At 38.9% G+C, this 22,068-nt stretch overlaps 1 protein-coding gene across 23 annotated transcripts in view; it reads left to right on the top strand.

The window, feature by feature from the left end:
* NRXN1 (neurexin 1) overlaps window positions 1-22,068 on the top strand; it is a 678,674-nt gene that overhangs the window by 652,077 nt on the left and 4,529 nt on the right. For 15 of the 23 annotated variants that reach the window (XM_034060546.1, XM_034060541.1, XM_034060534.1 and 12 more), the window contains one exon: window positions 6,710-6,797. In XM_034060546.1, coding sequence (XP_033916437.1) covers window positions 6,710-6,797 — 88 coding nt within the window. The remainder of the gene's footprint in view (window positions 1-6,709; window positions 6,798-22,068) is intronic. The other 8 variants (XM_034060547.1, XM_034060544.1, XM_034060545.1 and 5 more) reach the window with 1 other exon arrangement.

Below are 22,068 nucleotides of genomic sequence, written 5' to 3'. Positions count from 1 at the left end.
CTTTTTACTGGCACCTCAGAGTATAATTTCTTATTGTGTTTGGTTATTATGTACTAAAGGTTTCATTTTAAAATCCTCTTCTCTGAGCCCAGTGTCAAACACTGACCAATTCAAGAAAGAACATGATAGAACTAATTAGCTGAGAGCCAGTTTTGAGGAAGTGTTTCCATTTTCAGTTACTCTATTTTCACATTACAGGGTAATAATATGTCAGCAGTTAATAAATATTGTCAATGTGCTTGAAATATTAGCATTTTAGTATCTATGCCCAGCAATAACAGTTTTCAGTAGGATGGAGATGATAAAATGCTTTTTGTTTGTGGGTGGACGAGCAGTAATTGATGCACATGTACTTGCTTGACCTATGGCAGGTTAAATACAACTTCAGAGGCAGTTGTCCAAACAGCATATCATCTAGAGCTGATATTCCTGCTAGATCACTATAGCATCTTTCTCAGCAAACTGCCTCATGCAATGGGAGGTTATTAACAGCTGGAAGAAGCTAGCTGGTTAGTGTGACATATTTGAGTTTCTTTCTACAACTGTCTCTATAACCAGTCATAGAGATCTGTTGCACACACAGAAGATTAAATATAAATTACAGAGTCTTGGCTAGAAAATTGTGCAGTTAATCCTGTCCCCCCAAATGAAATTTGACTTTTTTCCACATGAACTCCTCTGTGATTTTTCATGCTCTGTTGGTTACTGCCAGCATTCCCATTGGCTTAGGTTACTTTATTCCTCCCTTTAAAAGAAAAATGGTGGTGGGGAGAGGAATATATGCGAGGGATTGGGTTTGGGGAAAATCCTTCCCTGCACCAGAAGTTGGTATGTCCAGTGCAAAAGTACAAACTGACTGCTCTGAGCTCTCTTCTGTGAGCATGGCATGAACAGCATTTTTAAAGCAAAGTTTGCCACAGCTAATGAAGAAGATAGTAGTGTCTGTCTGCTGTTTTTCCAAACCCTTTGTTTATACCATGGCTCCAGCTATATCTCCTGCTAAGCTGAAGCAGCCGTCTGTGTTTAAATACCCGTTGTAGCTGATTCTCTCTGAACTAAGTGGCAAGTATTTAAGTAAGCTTTTATTTTTTTCAGGAAAATGAATGAAGTAATGTAAGCAGAGATGATAACCAAACATTTCAGGAAAGGGAAAAGTAGAATTGGAGGTTTAATTTCCTAGTCTTCAATCTGAACATATGTTTTCAGACATTCATTTGCTAACATTCATTAAATTCTTAGCCATTAATCTTCACATAATCAGATCTGTTGATACCGCTTCCCTTGTATCCTGGCCATCCCCCTTTACCGCCTCATTGCCTTTGCTCATGTGACCTTACCATGAATTTCACACTTTCTTTGTTACATCCTCACTCAACACAACCATGCTCCATCCTCCTGTGACTTAACCATCAGGCTTGCAGTGCTGCCTGCCTCTTCCTGCGTCGTCCCTGTCCGGACAGGGTTTTAAATACACTGAGTTTCCTCGGAGAGCCTCCAGGCACCATCTGTTCCCAGCATCTCCTTGGCTAGTCTTGGGATCCTGACTGGCTTTTCTCTGCCTTCTGTCTTCCTGACCTTCCTTCCTGCTGTCTTGGAGCATCATTTTGGAGAATACACTAGATCAGAGCCTATGTAACCACTAGTGCTTATCAGTAGCATCCTCATCTGACCCTCCTCACCCTCTGCTTCCCTCTCACACTTAATATGTTGCATCTGGTCTGAAATCAAACCATAAGCTCCTCAGAGCAGAGCCTTTTCCTTCCCACTGCCTTTAGCACCAAGCACAACAGTGCCTGGCTGGTATTGTTAAGTGCCAAAGCTCTACAAATAAATAAGAATAGTTTTGATTACACAATTGAAGTTCTCATCTAAAATAATTTAATCTGTAGTCACAAGTGGTTATGCTATTTATACTTCATATAATAATTTAGGACTGTTAGTTTTTAACTGTTGTGTAATTTGGATTTACTTGCAGTTCTCATGGGATAAAGTATATTGTTGCACAAGAAAGGAATAAACTATATTCAGAGTAGCTGTTGGGTGCTATGATTTAAAGGAGAGCTGGTGGAATACTACAGGAGAAAATATGCAGGATCCATTATACTCTTAAGGAATGCACAATTCAGATTGCTGATTTAATTTTTAGATCATATTTCTCTGGTACCCTCAGGTATAAGAGGCTTCATACATAAGACCCAAATCAGAGGGTATGTCTTTACGCCCAGTCATGCAAAAACTGAATAATCAAAAAAAATTACTCTCTCAGATTGTTTATTCATTTGCAATTATTATTTTTAATGACATAGCATTCAAAGAGCACTGTTAGAAAGGCACAACCGTAGTCGGTGCCACCAGTTTTTTACCCATGGTAGTAACCTTTGAGGCAGCTTGATATTTATCCATAGCTACAGACTGTCACTGTGTTTAAGCCATGACTAGAGCATCATTTTTTGATCTGGCCAGGAGCTTTCTTGAAATAGTCACCATTTCCTTCCTCGGGCAAGGTGGCAGATTGGTGATATTTTAAACTCTGTCTTGGCTAAAAGACAAATCCTAAAGTCTTTATTTTTGCAAGCAGACCTGACTGATGTAAGCAAGGGTTGTATCCTTGAATAACTGTCGGGAATGACATGATGCAGTGACTTCTAGCTTTACAAAATGTGATTATTTTTAGGTCTATTTTTTATATGGCACATTAATTGTAAGCTTTTTTAACCAGCCTTCTGAAATGTGAACAGATGTCCAACTTTTTAAGATGCCACATATTAAAGTGGGCTGCATTTTAAGTTGTACAACTACATCTGCAGAAAGAATCTGAAAAGCTCTGAAAATAAACAGAGAAAAGAAGATGAAATCAAAGGAAATTCTGCCTGGCCTTCCAGGTTGTACATCTGCTATTTTAATGTCCTTTTTTCTTAATCTGTTATAACTAGAGTTATCACTACTTAAATGAATTTGAACAACTCACCCAAGAGACACTCTAATCCGATCATGTATTAGGATGATACCAGTTGGATATTATCCTATTAGGCTCTCTCTGTAAATAAGGGATTTTCCACTGACTTTTAAATCTTTGATTAATGAGAATGCTCGAAGCAGTGTCCTGTAAATTAGCCATAGTGCTAGCAACAATTGCAATTCACTTAGGAGAACTGATTCGGTTTAAATCTTCCCATCCAAATTAAAAAGCATGAGGAAAAGACAATGTGCAGTCAGTAAAATGTATTACTTTATCTTGCATTATTTATCTGTACCCCATGGCTGTCTGAGATCCTTTTGTCTAAATCCTGCTCTCTGTTGAAGTAAATTCCCATCAGTCCAAATTCCTTGGGAGAAAGAACTCCGGTAGCTGGCCCTTAGTATTCCTGTAATTTATGTATTTGTCATATTCTCTAGAGTTTTAGCTAATTCTTAATCCTATTTTAAATCGTGTTAAGCAGTCCAGTGTCTTTCATTTTAGCTTGGTCATTGCCATCTCATTTGCCTTTCACAGCTCCTTTGCCTTTTTTATGATTAAAATATGTATGAGTAGAGGGAAAGAGATATTTGGAGTTAGAGAAAGGGGGGAATAAGGGGAGGTTGTGACACATCTGTTAATTATTCATACTTAAACTGGAATTCTTCCTGACATATTTTTCACATCATCTTACAGCTTCCCTTCCTATTCAGATACTGATACTTGATTTATTGCTTGCCACAAGATTAGTTTCATAGCTAGTGTTGACTTTGAAACATACATTATTTCCTTTAATACTCTCAGACATTAATGAGGTCTTTCTTGATGTGCTATACTCACATTTATTTAAGATAACTTTTCATTTCCATACTCATAATATACTTGCACTTTTATCAGTCAAGAACATCCCTTTGTTCTTGTAGAAGTGTGAATACTCTTTGCATAGATTGGAATTAGTCTCGCTTTACAAAAGACAGTTTTGACACTCCCTCTTATAAGTGACTGAGCAAAGTATCTCTCATACATTAAGGTACTTAAAGTATGATTTTTCCCACAGTTATTTTCTGGTAATTTTGAATGCCCTGCAAACTGCACAAAAGCAAAGTTACTTAAAGCAACCTCTGACCATACTATCCTGTATCAAGAATAGTCAGAGGCACTGCAATAATTGTATAAATCTCACTGATCATTTCACCACAGTTCGCTCCAGGGCTGTTCATCCACGCATGTACCATGCATGTACTATTAGACCAGTAGATCTCACAGACCATCATGTCTTGCTATGACTATTACGTATGCATGTGATCCTCTCTGTTAAACAGTATTTGTGTACAATTCTTCAGTGATCAGTTGGTAAAGGCTCAGACTTCTGGCTGCACGTCATGAAAGTATAGTTTCTCTGGTGTTATGGGCAGAAGGAAAAATATGACACTGGTTTTACTGAGTACATTGAAACTGTTCAGGAGATGCATGATACCTTTTTTATACTTATTAGTTGTGGGGTTTACAGTATAAAGTTAGTTTTTCCTATATGCAGGTTTTATTGGTTACCTGGCTACTTATTTTTATTTTATACTTTAGGAAAAACCTAGGTGCTTTTCCACAAAGAGATCAAGATACTGATTTTCAAGCTTAAATGGTTGTATTCTGGCATAAAGAAAATGGGTATTAGAAATTCAAGAGGATGTTTGCAGCTGCCTTTTGTTAGAACTCTGTTCTTCTGTAGTGATAGGACAAGGGGTAATGGGTTGAAACTTAAACAGCAGAGGTTTAGACTGGATATAAGGAAGAAATTCTTATACTGTTAGGGTGGTGAGGCACTGGAATGGGTTGCCCAGGGACGTAGTGAATGCTCCATCTCTGGCAGTGTTCAAGGCCAGGTTGGATGAAGCCTTGGGTGATATGGTTTAGTGTGGGGTGTCCCTGCCCATGGCAGGGGGGTTGGAACTAGATGATCTTAAGGTCCTTTCCAACCCTAACTATTCTATGATTCCATGATTCTATGGCAAATAGAATAGACAACTCAAGCACCTTTTCTTGGTAATTTTAACTCTGATTGTAAATCTGCCAGCTAATTTTGGCATCTTTACAGACTTATAGAGCAGTTTCCCCCAGCTTTAATTTTTTTTCTGCTCTAAGGAAAGATAATTTTTGTGATTATGGCATGAAACTATGACAGAATGTAGCTGTTGTCTATAGCCTTTTTGGTTACCTTCAGCAAGTTACTTCGTTCTCTGATGCCACAGTCTTCTACCTGTAAAATATTATTATAATAGGCTTTTCTTTGTTCTGCCTCACATATTAATGAATGTGTCCCTGTATCATTTCCCTACTTCACACAAGTGCTGAAAGCATATGTTCATTAATATTCTTGAAGCATAACAAAGTAAAGCTTATTACTGTAAAATGCTTTGCTTTAAAACTTCAGTTAGAGTAATAATGATAAACAACATTGGTTAGGCTTTGGCTGTAATGCACAGAAAAAAAGTAGTTTACGTACTCAGACTTAAACTGATGAAGGAAAAAATTGATGTATTTCCTCCTCTGTACTCATGGAGGAAAAAAATCAAAAGTAACATTTCATATACACCTAAGTAGGTTGTATCTCCTCACTGGCATTTGTATCATACAGGAATCAAGAACAGTTTTCTCCCTGCTACTCGTCTTTCAGTTGTAGCCTTTTTATTCTCTCTGTGTATTTCCTTCAGTGAGATGAACAGAAGCTTGAAATGGACAGTTATGAAATGTCTTGCTTAAAGGAAAAGCTTCTTCCCAACCTCATTAGTAATTGCTTGAGAAATGACCATGAACATCACAGTTTATATTTCTCTGCTATTATTTCCCTTAATAACTGTGGGTATTCATATCACATTTCCAAATGACTGTTCTCAGGGGTGGCTTGAACAGAAGGTATTTCATTTTGTGGGGTACAGATTGATTGCCTCAGTGTTTCACTGAATAGCTGCTTGTTCTTGTACTGTAAGAAACCATAGATAGGAATCCCCAGTTTATTTTCTTTATGGCATGTTGTATCCTTCATCTGCTGGTTTATCTCTTTTGTCTTGATTTATTTGATTTCTTTACACAAAAAGCTGTCCAAGCTCATTTGGACAGATGTTCCTAGAACCCCTTGGACCTAAGCACAGCACTTGGGCAATACTTCTTATTTAGGAAAATCGGATGATACTCTCTAACACTGCATATATTTATTACTGTTTTCTTGCCTTGAATTTCTTTTCATTAAATAGTTTTCAGCTCAATGAGAGTCATATTTGCTTCCTTTTTCCCTTTTTTAGCTCTACATCTGAGAAAGCAAATGCAATTACTGGAGAAAACCTCACTTTATTTCTGACAGTTTTAACAGCTGCAGGCAGCTCAGTATTTTGAGGAGTTTTTTAATGCTTTCAGTGTTTTCAACAGTATCATAGCAGAGATATTAGAGATAAAGAGGGAAGATCAGCAGCCCCAGTGTACATAATCTATCCTTCTACCTTCTCTTCTTATTACAAGAAAATATTAAAATCTTTAAGTGTCTGCACTGGATATCTAATATAGTTCTCCTGAAAACTGACAAGTGTGAATTGAAAAGCAAAGTCCATTAATACGGAGCTGGAGAGTGTCACTGGGGCATTAAATATTAAATCTGGAATGTTCTGCACTTTGCATATATCAGAGCAGTACAAGAAATGCCAGGGAGAACCTTACATGTTCATTCATTATAATATATCCATTTGACTTTCATTTTCTTTGCAGACCACAGATGACATCCTGGTGGCCTCAGCTGAATGTCCCAGCGATGATGAGGACATCGATCCCTGTGAGCCAAGCTCAGGTGGGTTAGGTTAGTCAACTTTTTTTATTACTTTTATTTCATATTTGCATGCTCCAGTCCCCCAGAGTCCCATCTAGCAGGACAGGCCTTTCTTAGATAGCAGGGAGAAGTCAAATTGGGGTCTTTCTGCATGTGGCAATGTTAGCAGAGAGGGAGAGTTTGCTCTATGGTTTTCAAAGACAGTGGGTGGGAGTACATCAATAGTCATGATCTAAGCAAGATGATAGCTTGACCCAGCACCAGGGGCTGGACTGGGAGGGGCATTCTAGGGCTCCTGCAACTGTGTTGTTGTGATAAAGAAAGGACAGCTTCATTTGGGAAAAAGATATGATTCATCATAGAATCAGCTTGGTTGGAAAAGACTTTTAAGATCATCAAGTCCAACGTGATCATCACACTTGTGCTCCAGGCCCTTCACCAGCTCTGTTGCTCTTCTCTGGACCAGCTCCAGCACCTGTAGTGAGGGGCCCAGAACTGAGCACAGGATTTGAGGTGCAGCCTCACCAGTGCCAGTGCAGGGATTGTTTGTGCCTTAAGTATTTACCCCCAAATAAGATAAAAGTGCTGTATTTCAAATGTCATATAATGCCAGTAGAGGTCACTTTGAATTACTGTTTATGTCATGAAATACCATATAGACATAACTTTAACAGTCTCAAATTTCAGATTTTTTTTATGTTTTATTATTTTCCAAGCAAAGACTGTTCAGATTATGTGCTTAAGTTCTCATGAGATGAAAAATTTTGACGTTCTAGTATTTTCAATGGACCAAAATGTTTGTAGTGTTTCAGCCATGTCTTCACTACTCCCACTGAATAATGGAGATTTGATACTAGTTTTTCTCTGTGATACAATGTCCTAGTTACCGTTATATTCAATGAAATGCTATATAACTTCCTAAAAATACAGCTGCTTATCACAGATGTGAAAGAAATACAAAACTCCGTAATAGCAATCTGAAGAAATATGTTGGTGTATAACCTTTAAAAGAATCCCAGATAATTCCTGCTTTCTTTGCTGGCTTGGGTTAGCTTTCACCTTTTCTGAGTGAACAGTTTGTGGCACCATGTATCTCTCAGTTTTTCTTCATTTTCTTGAGTTCTATGCTATTGGTAGTACACCTGCTGTCAGTTGTTTTAGGTCATTTGGTAATCTTCAGTACTTTCAGTAATACCTAATAGTAAAAGAATTAAGATCCATCTGTTGTGCAGTAACATCTTTAGTTCAAGTGCAGATCTGAGAATTCTGAGAAGAAATTTGAGGCTAGTATATTAATGCCATTCACAACTAAGAGCAATCTTAGTACAATGGCCAAACCTGGGGCAGGAGTTGTATCTATATAACCTCAAGACAAATGAAACTTTGCTTCAAGTATAGATGCATGGTTCCTTTTTCAAGTCAAATTATTTATTTACATTTAAATAAAAACAGAGACATTTATAACTTGTCTCAGTGTTTGATGGACCTGCAGGGTGGCAGTTGAGCTCTTCCAGAAGCCAGGGTATTTATAGATTTGATGGGGTTGGTTTCTTTTGCTTTCCAGTAAGAGGATTTCAGATCAGTTTTCAAAATGCCATGAGATGGAATGACCATTCCTAAAACGGATCAGCAGCAGGTACACCCACACCCACCTTACACGTTCCTATCTCTCTGAGAAAGACATTTCACTTGCAGAAGTCCCACACATCATGATCAAAATATTTAAGAATTGTGATAAGAATTCATTTTTTGAAAGTTTGAAAAATGAATTTCCAGGATATATTTTTCTGCTTTTTCCTTCTCATTTTCAACTTTGTGAGTTTAACAAGACTGTCTTGTCCAGTGTGAGTCAGTGCAGTGGCTCACATGTCTCTGAGCTCATTTATGCCAATTGCTTCCATATTTCAGTTAACTTGGGCAGTGCCCTTCAGTAGATAAATCTACTGTATATTTAGATAATTTTACTTTATTTCATGAGGCAATTGTAAAGCAATACATTAGCTCATAGAATAGTTTGGGTTGGGAGAGACCTTCAAAGGTCATCTAGTCCAACCCCCTGCAATGAGCAAGGAGATCTTCAACTAGGTTGGATTAGTTACGTAGCATTAAAACATTTCCCACACCCTGTGAGAATGCAACTCTTATATTAGAAATTTTTTTGTGTCGTCTCAGCCTTACAGCTTGCCTAAAGGTATGGAATTCCAGAATAAATCTTCCCTGAGGATGTTTTCAACTTCACCGCTGGGGTTGCAGTGCTCAGTAGTCCTGGAGCCATGCACAGTCACGTAGCTGATAGGGGCAGGAATGGGGGGTGAAATGAGGCTTTCTGACAGGTTACCATTTCTGTCCAAACTATGGTCCAGAAGAGGAATGTGGATGCTAGTCTTCCTGCAGAGCACTGCCATTAGCTTTACAACCTGGTCTTTCGCTTTCCTGGTTTATTTTATCATACACACAGCTACGCTTCTCATTTTTCTTTGAGAATGGTTTTATTTCTTCTATCTCAACTGCAGTTGCTTTTTAACAAAAGCATGGATTGGCACAGGAATTAAGTTCTTCATAATCCCAATTGTCTGGATCATTTTATCTGTCATTCTACACATCAAAGTGTCACTTGTCCTCCCACTCTCAACTCTTATAAGCTATTAGTCTTGCTCTTCATTGGCCTTGTTCTTCTCTCATATGTGAAACAACATGAGCCAAAGGGGTTACTGAAGTCATAACTTCTAGCATGTCTGTCTCTCTGTAAGCTGGTTTAGTCAGAGTCACTTGGTCTTATGAATAAGCTTTTTCCATTAATAGTTCAGTAGGCAGTGCTCCATCCCAGTAATACTGCAGTCTCCATGTGGAGATGAGCTACTCCTAATGGTAGGCTGGAACTTACAGAAGAGAACTCATATGGTATTATTGGCAGTGACAGATTAATGATCTTGTTTTCACTCTTCTCAATCCTGCTAGATTTCTTCTCTTGCTGCCTAGTGATCAGTCAGCAAAAAGACTCACCCCAGCACAAGAGATGATGCCCTCAGAGCTTTCAGGTCAACATTTTTCTAGCAGAAATAAATTTAAGTGATGGCCAGAGCCCATTCAGTTTTATTGACAGAGTCATAGCTCTACATTTCCATGATGATTTCCCATAATATACCTATTTCTACCAAAGTTCTCAGCCTAAAATGAGAGGCTGTTCAACAAACAGGTTGGATGGGGCTTGGAGCACCTGGTCTAGTGGAAGGTGTCCCTGCCCATGACAGGGGATTGGAACTGGATGAGCTTTAAGGTCCCTTCCAACTCAAACCATTCATGAAATAGTTTGAATATGGTAAATTTCTATATCGCAGAAAATACTGATTATCTAGATTTTACTGATCAGTGAGATTTATGCTTAAAGTAGGGCTTCTTTTCTAGGGTAAATATGTTTGTAGTGGCTAACAAGTCTTGGTCTGCCACCACCAGCTTTGCTTTCTCTGCACCTGTCTTCTAAATAATAAATGGAAAGATGCAATTTGTAACAAATTTCATATGGGACGTAAAACTGTAGATCAGATTAGGAGCTGCTAAGCAGCAATCCCATCAACTTGTCTGGAACATAAAGTCACAAAAATGATAATTGCAGATTTCATTGTGGTATACAAACTGCTAAATGTGCCATAATTGGATGAAGTCGTAACAAATTTATTAGCATGCAAAACTTAGTCAACATATTTTGTTTGCATTCTGTTTTGTATAGTAAGGCAGCACATATTGCTTTCACAGTCTCCACATTCCTCTCTCCTACTCTAAATGCTAAAAACAACACAAAGAGTAATGTTGTGTTGAATATGTTCCTGCTTGCTGCAGGGGGTTGGACTAGATGACCTGTTAACATCCTTTCCAACCCAAACTAATTTATGATTCTATGATGATAATTGTAATAATTAAATAATAATTCATGTTTCCTCAGCTTCATGTCATAGAGATAAAAAAAACTTCCATTCTGTAGACAAGTATGAAACATGATAATGGAAACCCTGTCCAAACAAATCCTTCTCAAACTCGGGACCCAACAAAGGCTTCAGTTAGAAATTAGGATGAAAACCATTCTTGATGGCCCCAGAAGAAATGGGATGGGTAGAGGTTTTGGCAGTCTTAAAACCAGGATGGTCACTGGTCTTAGAAGTTCTAGCAGAAGTCAACCTTCAAAGCAAAAAATAGGTCTTGTAGAAACAGACTTTTTTCAGGTTTGAACAAGTGTCTTTTAAACAACAGAAATTCACATGTTGTAACCAAAGAAAATACTTCATCATCTCTCAATCAGCATTTGTCTGGCAGCTCTTGGGTTCCACTTCCCAGGACAGGGTTTGACTGGTATCAGGTCTTGTCCTGTACTTGTTCTGTAGGTAAATAGGATAAGAATATTGAGGACAGAGTCCAGTGATGCCTGCCATCTGTAGCATTAGTTATCTCTCTTAGCCCTGTTCTTGATTCTGAGGGAGAAATGGGATCGGTTATTTTCCTGCTTTATTAAGTAAGGACCAAAAATTAGGTAGGTGCTTGTGGGCTGACCTTTGAGCATGTGCTACTTTTCCCACATCTTGGTCAGGCTCATTGCATCACAGGAAAACAGCTGGCGATGGTCAAGAGTTCTCCAAAACCAGTATAGCCAGTGAGAGCAAACAAGTCACTACTCATACACGTCTTAAGAGTCACTGCTTCAGGGAAGGCTTTGTCCTGTGAGCAGAACAGTATGGGGCTTGCATGCAAACTGCTTCCTGCTGTGTGATAACATGTACTGGACAAATTGAGACGGCTAGAAACCATACCTTCTCAAATTCTTTGTGATGGTTTAGGTTTGGTCCCAGCACTGATACCTTTTTTCCCAATGGCAGAGCTGTGAAATACATACTGCGAATGATTTATGCTTCTTATTAGAAGTTTTGCTCTTCTTTCGCTGCCACAAATTACTGCACTGTATTCCTGGTGCATCTGGCAGCAAGATAACATTGCAGTAGGAGGTAAAGTGACTCCTATAATTCATACATCGCTGCAAGTGCCCTGTTTAATGCACTACATGGAATTCATTGTGCAAGGAGCTGAAACAAAGAAAAATAAAATTACAGTTAGTTCATAGGTCTACTGGGTTTGTTATGGTTCGAGCCATAAAGGGAATATTTGTGCCTCAGTTCAATTATCCTGTAGCTCTATATGCATTTCCAGTTCTAGCAAGATTGCTGGTTTGTCTTGGATCAGCCCTTTAAAATGCGTAGCTGAAATGCATACAGACGTGTCTGTATGAGCTACTACAGGGTGAAAATTACACTTTATTTACAAACTTTCTAAATGTTAGCACTTACCATGTCTACACATAACGGAACTGAGAGGCTTCAGATAGAGATTATTTTCCTATAATTGAAGTTAAAATAGCTAAGGTTATCTTCTCTTTTTATAAATCATAAAGCCCTCCCCCCTTGCCCCCCCCCAAGCAACAGAAAGCAAATGTTGCCTTTTTCCAAATCATTTTATTGTGAACTGAGCCGCTGTTTTGCCGATAGACTGAGCTCTTAGTGGCTGTCTCTGTGAATCACAAAGATGGCATTTCTCACTTGGATCTGATCAAAAACCAATTTTTTCCTAAATTATGTAAGAAAATGATGTTTAAAATTATGATTGTTCCATTGTGCCAACACTGCTTGGCCAGCCCATTGGAGCATGGGAATACTGAGTAGAACTGTACCTTCCCAGCCAGTCCTAGTGTTGATCATACAGTCCCAGTATTGGGAGCAGCTGAGAACAATAATGTGCTGAGAAGAAAGGTTTTCCTTCAGTCTGACAAATAATTTTTCAACAGTTTAGAGCATTTGGACTCCTCAGACGCCTTCTGTGTGATTCTAATGGTAGTGGTGGTGTTCACACTCTTACACATCCTTTTTTTCCGTAACCTCAACTGCTATGGGGGATTTAGGACTAACATGAAAAGATTTCCAAGTTTATTTTTTAAGCACGCTTTAAGACAAATGCAGCTGTTGTTAGCTATGCATGCTCTCTAAGTGCCAGACGTACATAGTTCAAAGAGAGGTTCAGTGCAGCCTAGAGATGACAGCACAGGCTAATGCAGTCACACTGATACCAACATATTGAAATGCAGAATACAGCTGAAAACTGGGGAGCTGGATTTTTTACACTGGCCTCTCTTTGACTAGCATATCACTTCTACACCTGAATAAAAGGGGACAGTATCTGTGGACATCTTGTTGTCCATGGTGCAGATAAGCACTGAAAAATCCAGGGAGTTCCACTGAAGTCAGTGGAATATGACGCATATAATTGTATGTGTTTGTGAATGAGTGGAGTCCCTGGTTTGCTTCTCTGCATTCACATTCCAGACTGATTATCGCAGCAGGAACATGTGCTTCAGCTTTGCTTATAAATACCTTCTGAACTGAATCACAAGTGGTGTTTTACATCTTTAAAGTAAAGAAAAATAACAGAGCCTTCTTTCATGTGCCACTCCTTCAGGAGCTGTGAGTAATCATAGAATCATAGAATAGTTAGGACTGGAAAGGACCTTAAGATCATCAAGTTCCAACCCCCCTGCCATGGGCAGGGACACCTCACACTAAACCATGGCCCCCAAGGCTTCATCCAACCTGGCCTTGAACACTGCCAGGGATGGAGCATTCACAGCCTCCCTGGGCAACCCATTCCAGTGCCTCACCACCCTAACAGTAAAGAATTTCTTCCTTATATCCAATCTAAACTTCCCCTGTTGAAATCTTAACCTGTTACCCCTTGTCCTGTCACTACAGTCCCTAATGAACAGAGCATCCCCAGCATCCCTATAGGCCCCCATTTTCCTTGAATTATTGTTTATAAAATGAGTTGCAGATACTGTGAATAAAATACTGTTTATAAAATGAGTAAATTTGGCTTAATGGCTTTAGGCTGACAGAGAGGAGATTCAAGTTAGACATTAGGAAGAAATTCTTCCCTGTGAGGGTGCTGAGGCCCTGGCACAGGGTGCCCAGAGAAGCTGTGGCTGCCCCATCCCTGGAAGTGCTCAAAGCCAGGTTGGATAGGGCTTGGAGCAACCTGCTCTGGTGGAAGGTGTCCCTGACTATGGCAGGGGGATGGAACTGAATGAGCTGTAAGGACCCTTCTAACTCAAACCAATCTGTGTTCATACACACACACACATTTTTGAACTATCGTGGAGGACATTTGAATGTGTATGTTTCAATAGATAAAGTAGTAAATTCATTCATTTAGATACTATTAATCTTTCTATTCATTTATTTATTTGCTTTCTTCCCTTTCTTACTTTTCTTTTGTTGCTTGCTTGCTTGTTTCTTTCCTTCCTTCCTTTGGTCTGTCCATCTGTCCATCCATCTTTCATACCAAGTCAGAACTTATCTGTGTTCTGTAAGAAAGCCAGCACTGACCTGTCCATCAGGACAGATTACTGCACCCTAAGAGATTAATTTGGTTTTTAGGTTATTCTGTAAACATCAAATCAAATTTATGTGGACTCTTAAAACATATTCCATGGGTGGATTTCACACACTGACTTTGGTTGAAAACTGCAGAAAATAAATAAATTAGTAATAATAAAACTGAGGTTTTCAGAAGCAGTTAAGTAATTTGCTGCCTTGAATGAGGCTTTTTTACTGGTTAAATAAGGAATTTTGGAAGGGCAGGGAATTTGCTTGCACAATGGTGAAGTAAATAGCAGATTGAATCTGGAACAGGTTCCCTTAATTTTCATGGCAGTATGCTTAAAAATCCTGTGCTAAAAAGGGTGTAATCCTAAAAATGGGTCTTTTGAATCAAGCGTACACTTAGAATCAAGACTGCACATAGATTAATGGAATAAATAAATGAGTTGTTCTACTTTCAAATTAGACAATGTGCTATTGGTGCCTTGATTAATGCAAGCCCGCTGTGTTCCTTGAGCTGCACTTCATTGTGGTTTGAACTGCTGCATCTAGTGCATATATTTTCTTGCTTACTGTAATGTGGATACTAGCAATACTAAAACTATTTCTTGTCACTTTGTAATGCATATGCATTGGATTTCCTCTTTTTGTGGTAAAAACCCCACGTTTTCTTCAGGACTGTTTATCATCCTGGTTTTTATGGACGTGGTAGAGGACAGACAATGATTTGTAAAGATACGAAAACATTTATAGGCAAAATACAGGCCTGGATTTACATTATATCGTTCAACTTCTACGCCAAGGCTTTGTCAGACCGAATCTGAACAATGTGATGTTAAATCAGGTCCTTAAAATTCTATAGGATTCTGTGTATCTCCAGATTCAGTCAGCTATTTAGTTCACCACTGTGCAACAAATCCTCTGCCTCTCCAAAATTCCTTATTTCCTTATTTAATCAGTCAAAAGCCTCACTCAAGGCAGCAAATTACTGTGTCAGAAAACGTCAGTTTTACAATTACTAATTTAATAGTAATTAAAATAGCATTTTTCAACCACTATCAGTGGTTTGCTTCAACCTCTGCTACTGTTTGGAGGAAGGACCAGAGAGAAGGATGGGAATCTGAGGCAGCCACCTCAAACATGGAAATACAGTTATAAGAGGTGGGAAGCTGGCTGCATTGCATGCAGGACAGAGGCCAGTGCTTTGACTCAGAATTATATGACACAAAGCACTGTCTCTTCCAGCAGTCTTCAGCAGCTCAGTTTTCATTCATTCAAACAGGAAAATTACAGGTGTGCAAAACACTTGTGCTTCTAGCTAAGCATCTGCAACACTCAGTAAGTTCCATTAAAATGGTGTTACAAAGTTGTTGGTGTATGCTGGATGCAGTATATATCAACTAATATATCCAATTATATCAGCTAATGACTGTGTTAAGTAGTGAACAGGGCTGCTCCCCCCACTGCCGGACAAAGGAGATACGGACAAATAGTAAACTTCTTGCTGGTGTATTCTAGTGATTCAGTGTGAATTTTCACTACTTATTGCATAACTAGTACTAAAACCATGGCTGCTAATTTTCAGCTGCTTACTATCACCTAATTTAAACCACAGTGGAAACACTGAAGTTTTTTCAGTGTGTGACTAGTCATTTGACAGCCTGCAAAGTGGTAGTGGAAAGCTGACAAGTTTGAGAACTAGGTATTCTCCAAGGATATTGCTCATAAATGGAAGCAGGAAAAATTCAAGGCACAAATAACCTGTAATGAATGAGGATGCATGCACCTGAAATAGTCTAACCTTAGGCTATCTCCTCCTGACTATATAAAGACCTGAATTAAACCTTGTTCTGCCGTGTTGACATGCTATTCTGGTCCATAGGTTTCAAAACCAGCACTTCCCCTGAGGTTAGGAGCTGTGGTCTAGTTTTGGGACTTACTTTAAATATGAGCTGGTGTAAACAGTAGATTCTGATCTAGATACAGCACATGTTGTGAGCATACCCTTTGAAAAGTTACAGAAAAGGGATAAATGAAAGGCAAGATGAAAGCAGTGAGAACATAAGAATAATATTCAAAAATAAGACAAAGCTTTATGGATACCTCAGACTTTTTTCCTGGTGCTAACATCAGAGACACCAGAATTCTGTTACAGAGTATGAGAGAAGCAAAGGAAAAAAAGGCAGTCTTAATCATGTTAATATTGTTATCATGAGAAAAAGAACATTAATTACATCAAGCGTAACTTATATAAATCCTAAAGTCCATTAATTTTTCTCTTCCCCACCCCCTGTGAAGCATATATGGTCCTGGCTCTTCAAGCTAAGTGTAACTGTAGCTGCAAGCTGTAGTTGAGCCTTTTTTAGTGGGTGTAGTTTGGTATTAGTAGTGGTTACATATCCAGTGTGTGTGCATCTATATTCTGGAAGTCTTGAAAGCCTGGCCCCTTCTTTTCCCAGGCACATTATTGACTTTGTCAGTAATGGATCTGCCTTGATGACAGTATTTAGGGCAACTTGAATGCAGTGTGCTTTCAGCTCTAGCATTCAAGTCATATATATAATATCTGAAGCACACACATTTATCTCTTCATGTTGTAGCTGCTCAGTGAAGGAAGACAGTCAGGGAATCACCCGCTGTTGCAAAGATGAATGTGGGTGTCTACACCGCCAGCTCATTTCATGAGCAAGAATCATTTTTTGCTCTGCAGGCCAAAACACCAGATTCCTCATTCTTCACAGCTACATTTTGGTTTTCTCTTGCAGAAAACTGGTTCCTAGATTAGGTGGCTTGGGGTTTTTTTGGTTTTGAGTTTCTTTTTTTGTTAAAATTAGGTTATAATGATAAAAATAGGAAGCAATAAAACCTTGGTCCTGCAAAGCTCAGCAGCAAAACTTCTGCTGTAAGTTCAGCAGGGTCCAAATGTCACTGTCACTACCGCTCAGTTTTTCATACAATGAAGCCAATCTTACAGTTAGCTGCCACCAAAAATTTATGTTTTCAGTGTCCCTCCCCTTTTTTTGCCATAACACTGGTGTTCATCTGAGTCTTCAGGAAGCTAGAGCTGCAGGCAACTGGGCAAAAGACACTGGTTTAGCTGTCTGAACTGGTTCCTAATGATTAGAGCAACTTAGCTCTAGCTTGAAAACATGCTATCAGTAGTGTGATATTTGTGGTTTGCCATTCTTACACTGTTGTACTGGCCAAAGCATTTAATTTTTTTCCCAGTTAGGATTACTTCAGTTTAAAATCTAGACTCTGCTGATCAGTCAAAATTTCTTCAACAAAGTAACAAATTGCCAACAATTTCCCAGAACACGCACAGAAATGGGATAAATTACTTCATAGTATCATGGAATGATTTGGGTTGGAAGAGACCTTAAAGCTCATCCAGTTCCAACCCCCTGCCCCAGGTGCCAGGAACACCTTCCAGTAGTCCAGGTTGCTCCAAACGCTGTCCAACCTGGCCTTGAACACTGCCAGGGATGGGGCAGCCACAGCTTCTCTGGGCACCACCCTCATAGTAAAAATTTCTTTGTAATAAATTACTTCATGCAGAAAAGAAAGGAGCAGAGGTGCAAAGGTGAACGAATGACAAATGTAGAAGTGGGGAGAGGTAGGACAGCTGAACAGGTAAAAGGAGAAAGGAGCCATATTCAGAGGGAAAGAATACTAAAAGAGGAGGAATATAACTGAAAATGTGAAAAATATACTAATAAAAAGGGTAAGAGCACAGTGATGAAGACTGCTAAAACATTATGGGATATATTGGTTTACATTTCCCATTTGGGCTAAAATTAGTTTTGTGGAAATTGTTTTCACAAAAGCTTCTTATTAAACTGTGTGAAATATTCCCCTCAGCTCTACGGAGCATGTTATCTTATAGAACCCATTGATTTGGTACGCTCTATCAATTGGCAGTGTTACCAACTGACCTATCTCCCGCTAGATTTGTGTTGGCATTTTAAACAAGATTGAGTCACCGACCCTTCTACCTCTCAATCACAGGAAAAGAAAAATGTTACTTGCAAAACCTGCAGTCCTAAGGAGTTAGTAGGATTTGTAAATGATTTGAACTCAATATATGGCAGATCATTGCACTTGGAAACATTCTGTGCAAAGAGAATGTCTAGCTTCTTAGTAAAACAACCGTTCTAGCTGTGGAGTGTGTTTCACTGCGAGGCTATTTTTATGACTGGCTAAGTTAGTTAACATTCCTTTAGAAGTATTTTAATGCATTCTAACTTTCCTTCTGAGAACCTTTGAGATTTCGGTTTATAGAAGGTAAAGAACAGATATCTTAATAATTTTCTCTTAAATACATTTGAAATTAGACAGTGTCACAGGGTGCCCAGAGAAGCTGTGGCTGCCCCATCCCTGGCAGTGATTAAGGCTAGGTCAGACAGGCTCAGCTCCCATTCTCTTTGAGTCGTGATGCCATTATGATCATGGAGCATAGAGTGTGTGTTTGGCAATGCAATTATTTTTGTGGTAGTTCATCCACATGGATTAGATCATGGGTTTGGATATAGACTGTTACAAGTCTAATGAAAGTTTGTCACTAAGCTGTAGGTGCTACATGTGGAACCACCTCATGCTCCTTGCCTCCCATGGCAGCTCAGTCATTGCTGGATGTCCCTTGGGGAGACAGTTCTTGCCTCCCCTTGAAAGGCACTTGAGGCTGGGTAGGAAAGAAACAGGCTGAGACACTCCTGTGTTCAGACCCAGGTGGGTCTGAGCTTAGCCTCTTGCACAGGTTAACAGCAGATCCTCATCCTGATTTTGCAGTTGGGCTGCATCTATTCCACCTGTTCAGCAGAGGAAGCACTGAGATTTGGTTTTCAGATGTATTCATTGTAATGAGACATTGAAAGTGCAGTGAACTCAGAAACCAGTTCACCAGAATCCAACAAAGCTAAGAAAGTCAAACACAAACAGGTCTAAAATGATAGCACACAGAGTGAAAATTAGTATGTCCTGTAAATAATTGCCTTCATGCCTCATTGCAAATGCAGTAGTTAAACATTCTTGTCTTACGAGTAATTTCCTATTCACAGTTTGTGGGAAGTCATAAATGTAAAGAAAACAGGTTTTGGGTCCTTTTGTTGGGTTTTTTGTTTTGTTTTTAAGTCTGTTAATTTCAATTCACGAACACAATGGGAGCCTGCAATTCCAATTTTCTTCTCACAGTATTAATGAAAACTGGGCACTGCAAATAGTCAGATTTTACCCTCTACATTTTAAACCACTTAGAAATACAGTCAAGAATAATAACTTTCTAATCCATTATTACACAATGTAAAACTGTGCTCAGTTGCTGTTATTTCATGCAAAGTTTTTCATAAGTGCTAGAAAAGGCTTTTAAAAATCAGTCTCTTCTAAGCTGGTCTTTGACACAGTCCAAAACAGCTGCTTGTGTACTGTTGGGAGGAAAAGCTTAGCATCAGAGAAGTTGTTTTAAGAGGGGATCATTGCACCACAAGATGACTTTTATTCCTCTCAGTGTTACAGCATGGTCTGAGCACAACTACAGTCTTCATGATTTTTTCTTGTTCCCAATCAAACCATTCTCAACTTACTATAGATGTCTCAGGATGTTTTTTTTTAGATTGGCTTTTTAGTCTTAAAAATTGGGGTCATTTTTATGACATTTAATCTAAACATTCACCTTCTCGTTTATAATAAGAAACTTTATCTGGGATGAAGTTAGTGTCTTTTTGATGCTGCAGACGCCAACAGAGACTGCAGTCAAGTAGCAAAGTTACCCATAGATATGCCTCTGCTGCTGTGCCAGGTGACAGTGACTCTGCCTGGTTCAGCTATTAAGATGCTGGGAAGGAAACTTCATCACATCAGTTGGGAAGCAAAGAGCAAGATTTCTGTAGCCTTTTAATCTTCACTTGCAATCAAGTGTTGCCCATTGCAGTAATTCCTGTCTTGCAGGGGAGAAGAAAAAAAAACCCAAACAGTTAATTCCCCTTCAGTACTGGAGTCTTAGTCAGATAAAGGCCCTACTTAAATAGAAGGCAGCCGTTTGATCAGTATTATAGATGGGATTATTGATTTACATAGATCCTAAAAGTGTAGGCTGGCCTTTTCCCAGTGGCCTTTTCCTCTCTGTCTCAGAATAGGACACTTGCTTTAGCAAGTGCTCCATTAGCCTGTCCTACCTAAAATGTTCACAGACAAACCGTGTGCTTTGTAAAACTTTCCTCTTATTTCCGCCTCCTTCCTTTGTCTTGAGAGGCCCTGCCAGGTTAAAAGCTCATTTTAATGTAAATGGAAGAAAAATAGCAAGAAGTCATTTCCCTTGCTGAACTGCTCCATATACAGAAGACCAACCAAATGTAACAACAGATGCTTTGAAAATATTGTAAGTTTAAATAACATCAATGTACTGGTTGAATATTCCTCAGACAGATGGGATAAATGAGATAATTGTGAAAACATTCTTAAAAATAAAAGGATGCCATCAGGTGAAAGGCAGGAGTAGGTAACATTGAAAAATATTCCTTACATGGTTTTTTAGGTTGCAGTGTTAGAAGAATGTTTTCCTCTGCGCAAGCTGTTAAGTGTCATTTAGTAGGCATTAATTCTAAAGTTAGTTGATGGCATTTGGCCCAAATGTCTTTATTTTCAAGAGAAAGAGCAGCTGTCGGTCCATCAGGTATTGACAGAGTTTATTCACTTACTTCCACTAGTTCTCAGACAGAAATTAATTTCCTGAAATCACATACAGTAAGATATGACTTCGTCTCATTTTCATTCACTATGGAAATACACAGGAGTCTTTGTTCTGCAGCAGCGCATTGTCTCTTGTGAAATGACACCCCATGTGTAAAAGAATTTTCATTTTCCACAATAGCTACAATGAAGAAACAGGATTTGAACCACTCACTGACTACTCTGAGGCAGAAAACATTTCTTAGTATGGTGGCATCGACCCTGAAATGAACAAATACCTTAGAGCTTTCTGAAGCGAAACTTCAGGATCTCTTGCGTAGTCATGGAAAATACCAGTTGTACCAACTCGTAACAACTAAGAATGTTCAGAGGGAAAGGGAAAAAAAGAAAAAAGGAAGTTTAAATACTATTTGACACAAATGACAGTTTTCTTGAGTGGTACCTCTGTTCTTTCAGCCAAATTAAATGTCATCTTCTTTAAGCCTATGTGGGGTAACTGCCAGGAAGTGGTGTTTCAACAGTAAAAACACAAATAACCAATAAATAAATGATGAATAGCACCAAGATGGGGAGAGAACTTAGTGCTTTTGGGGGTTTGTGGCCTTTTTGCTGTGTTTCATTATTCATAGGCCAGTTGTAGATGTCTGTAGCTGGTGGCTGCTTCCAAACCTGTTACAATTTTTTTAACCAGCACTGATAGTTTGAGTGACATTACCTTTAATATAGCACCCTTAAAATCATCATCTTCCTATTATGTCTTTACAGTACAAAAAAGTGACTGTGGAACATTGAGTGCTTTGATGCACCTTGAGCAGGACACTTCTCTAATACACTTTAATCAGATGCTTGTTGTAGGCAAGGCCTGACAAAGCCAATATCATTAATATATTGTAAAACTAAGTGTTTACTAATACTCTTAATTAACACTTATAGTTCACTGACTGCATTTTTAGCTGTGCATAACAATTTAAAAACGTGGTTTCTATAAGCAAGCCTTGCTGATTAATGAGTCTTCTGCACTGCTCAGTGGGAAAGCCTGGTTTACTCACTGCTCTTTTCTTGCTCCTGAGCTCAGCCAAGGATGGCAGTGCTGAGAGTACACAGCTTAGGAGTTGGGAAATGCTGCTCTAATCAATGGAATATTGCATTGATCCAGGTCACTTCATTTTTGTCCATCACTCTTGCTAAGTTATGCAAGAAGATCCTTC

Source organism: Melopsittacus undulatus, chromosome 3, assembly GCF_012275295.1.
Source record: "Melopsittacus undulatus isolate bMelUnd1 chromosome 3, bMelUnd1.mat.Z, whole genome shotgun sequence".
Taxonomy (NCBI): domain Eukaryota; kingdom Metazoa; phylum Chordata; class Aves; order Psittaciformes; family Psittaculidae; genus Melopsittacus; species Melopsittacus undulatus.
This window is presented reverse-complemented; position numbering and strand designations above follow the sequence as displayed.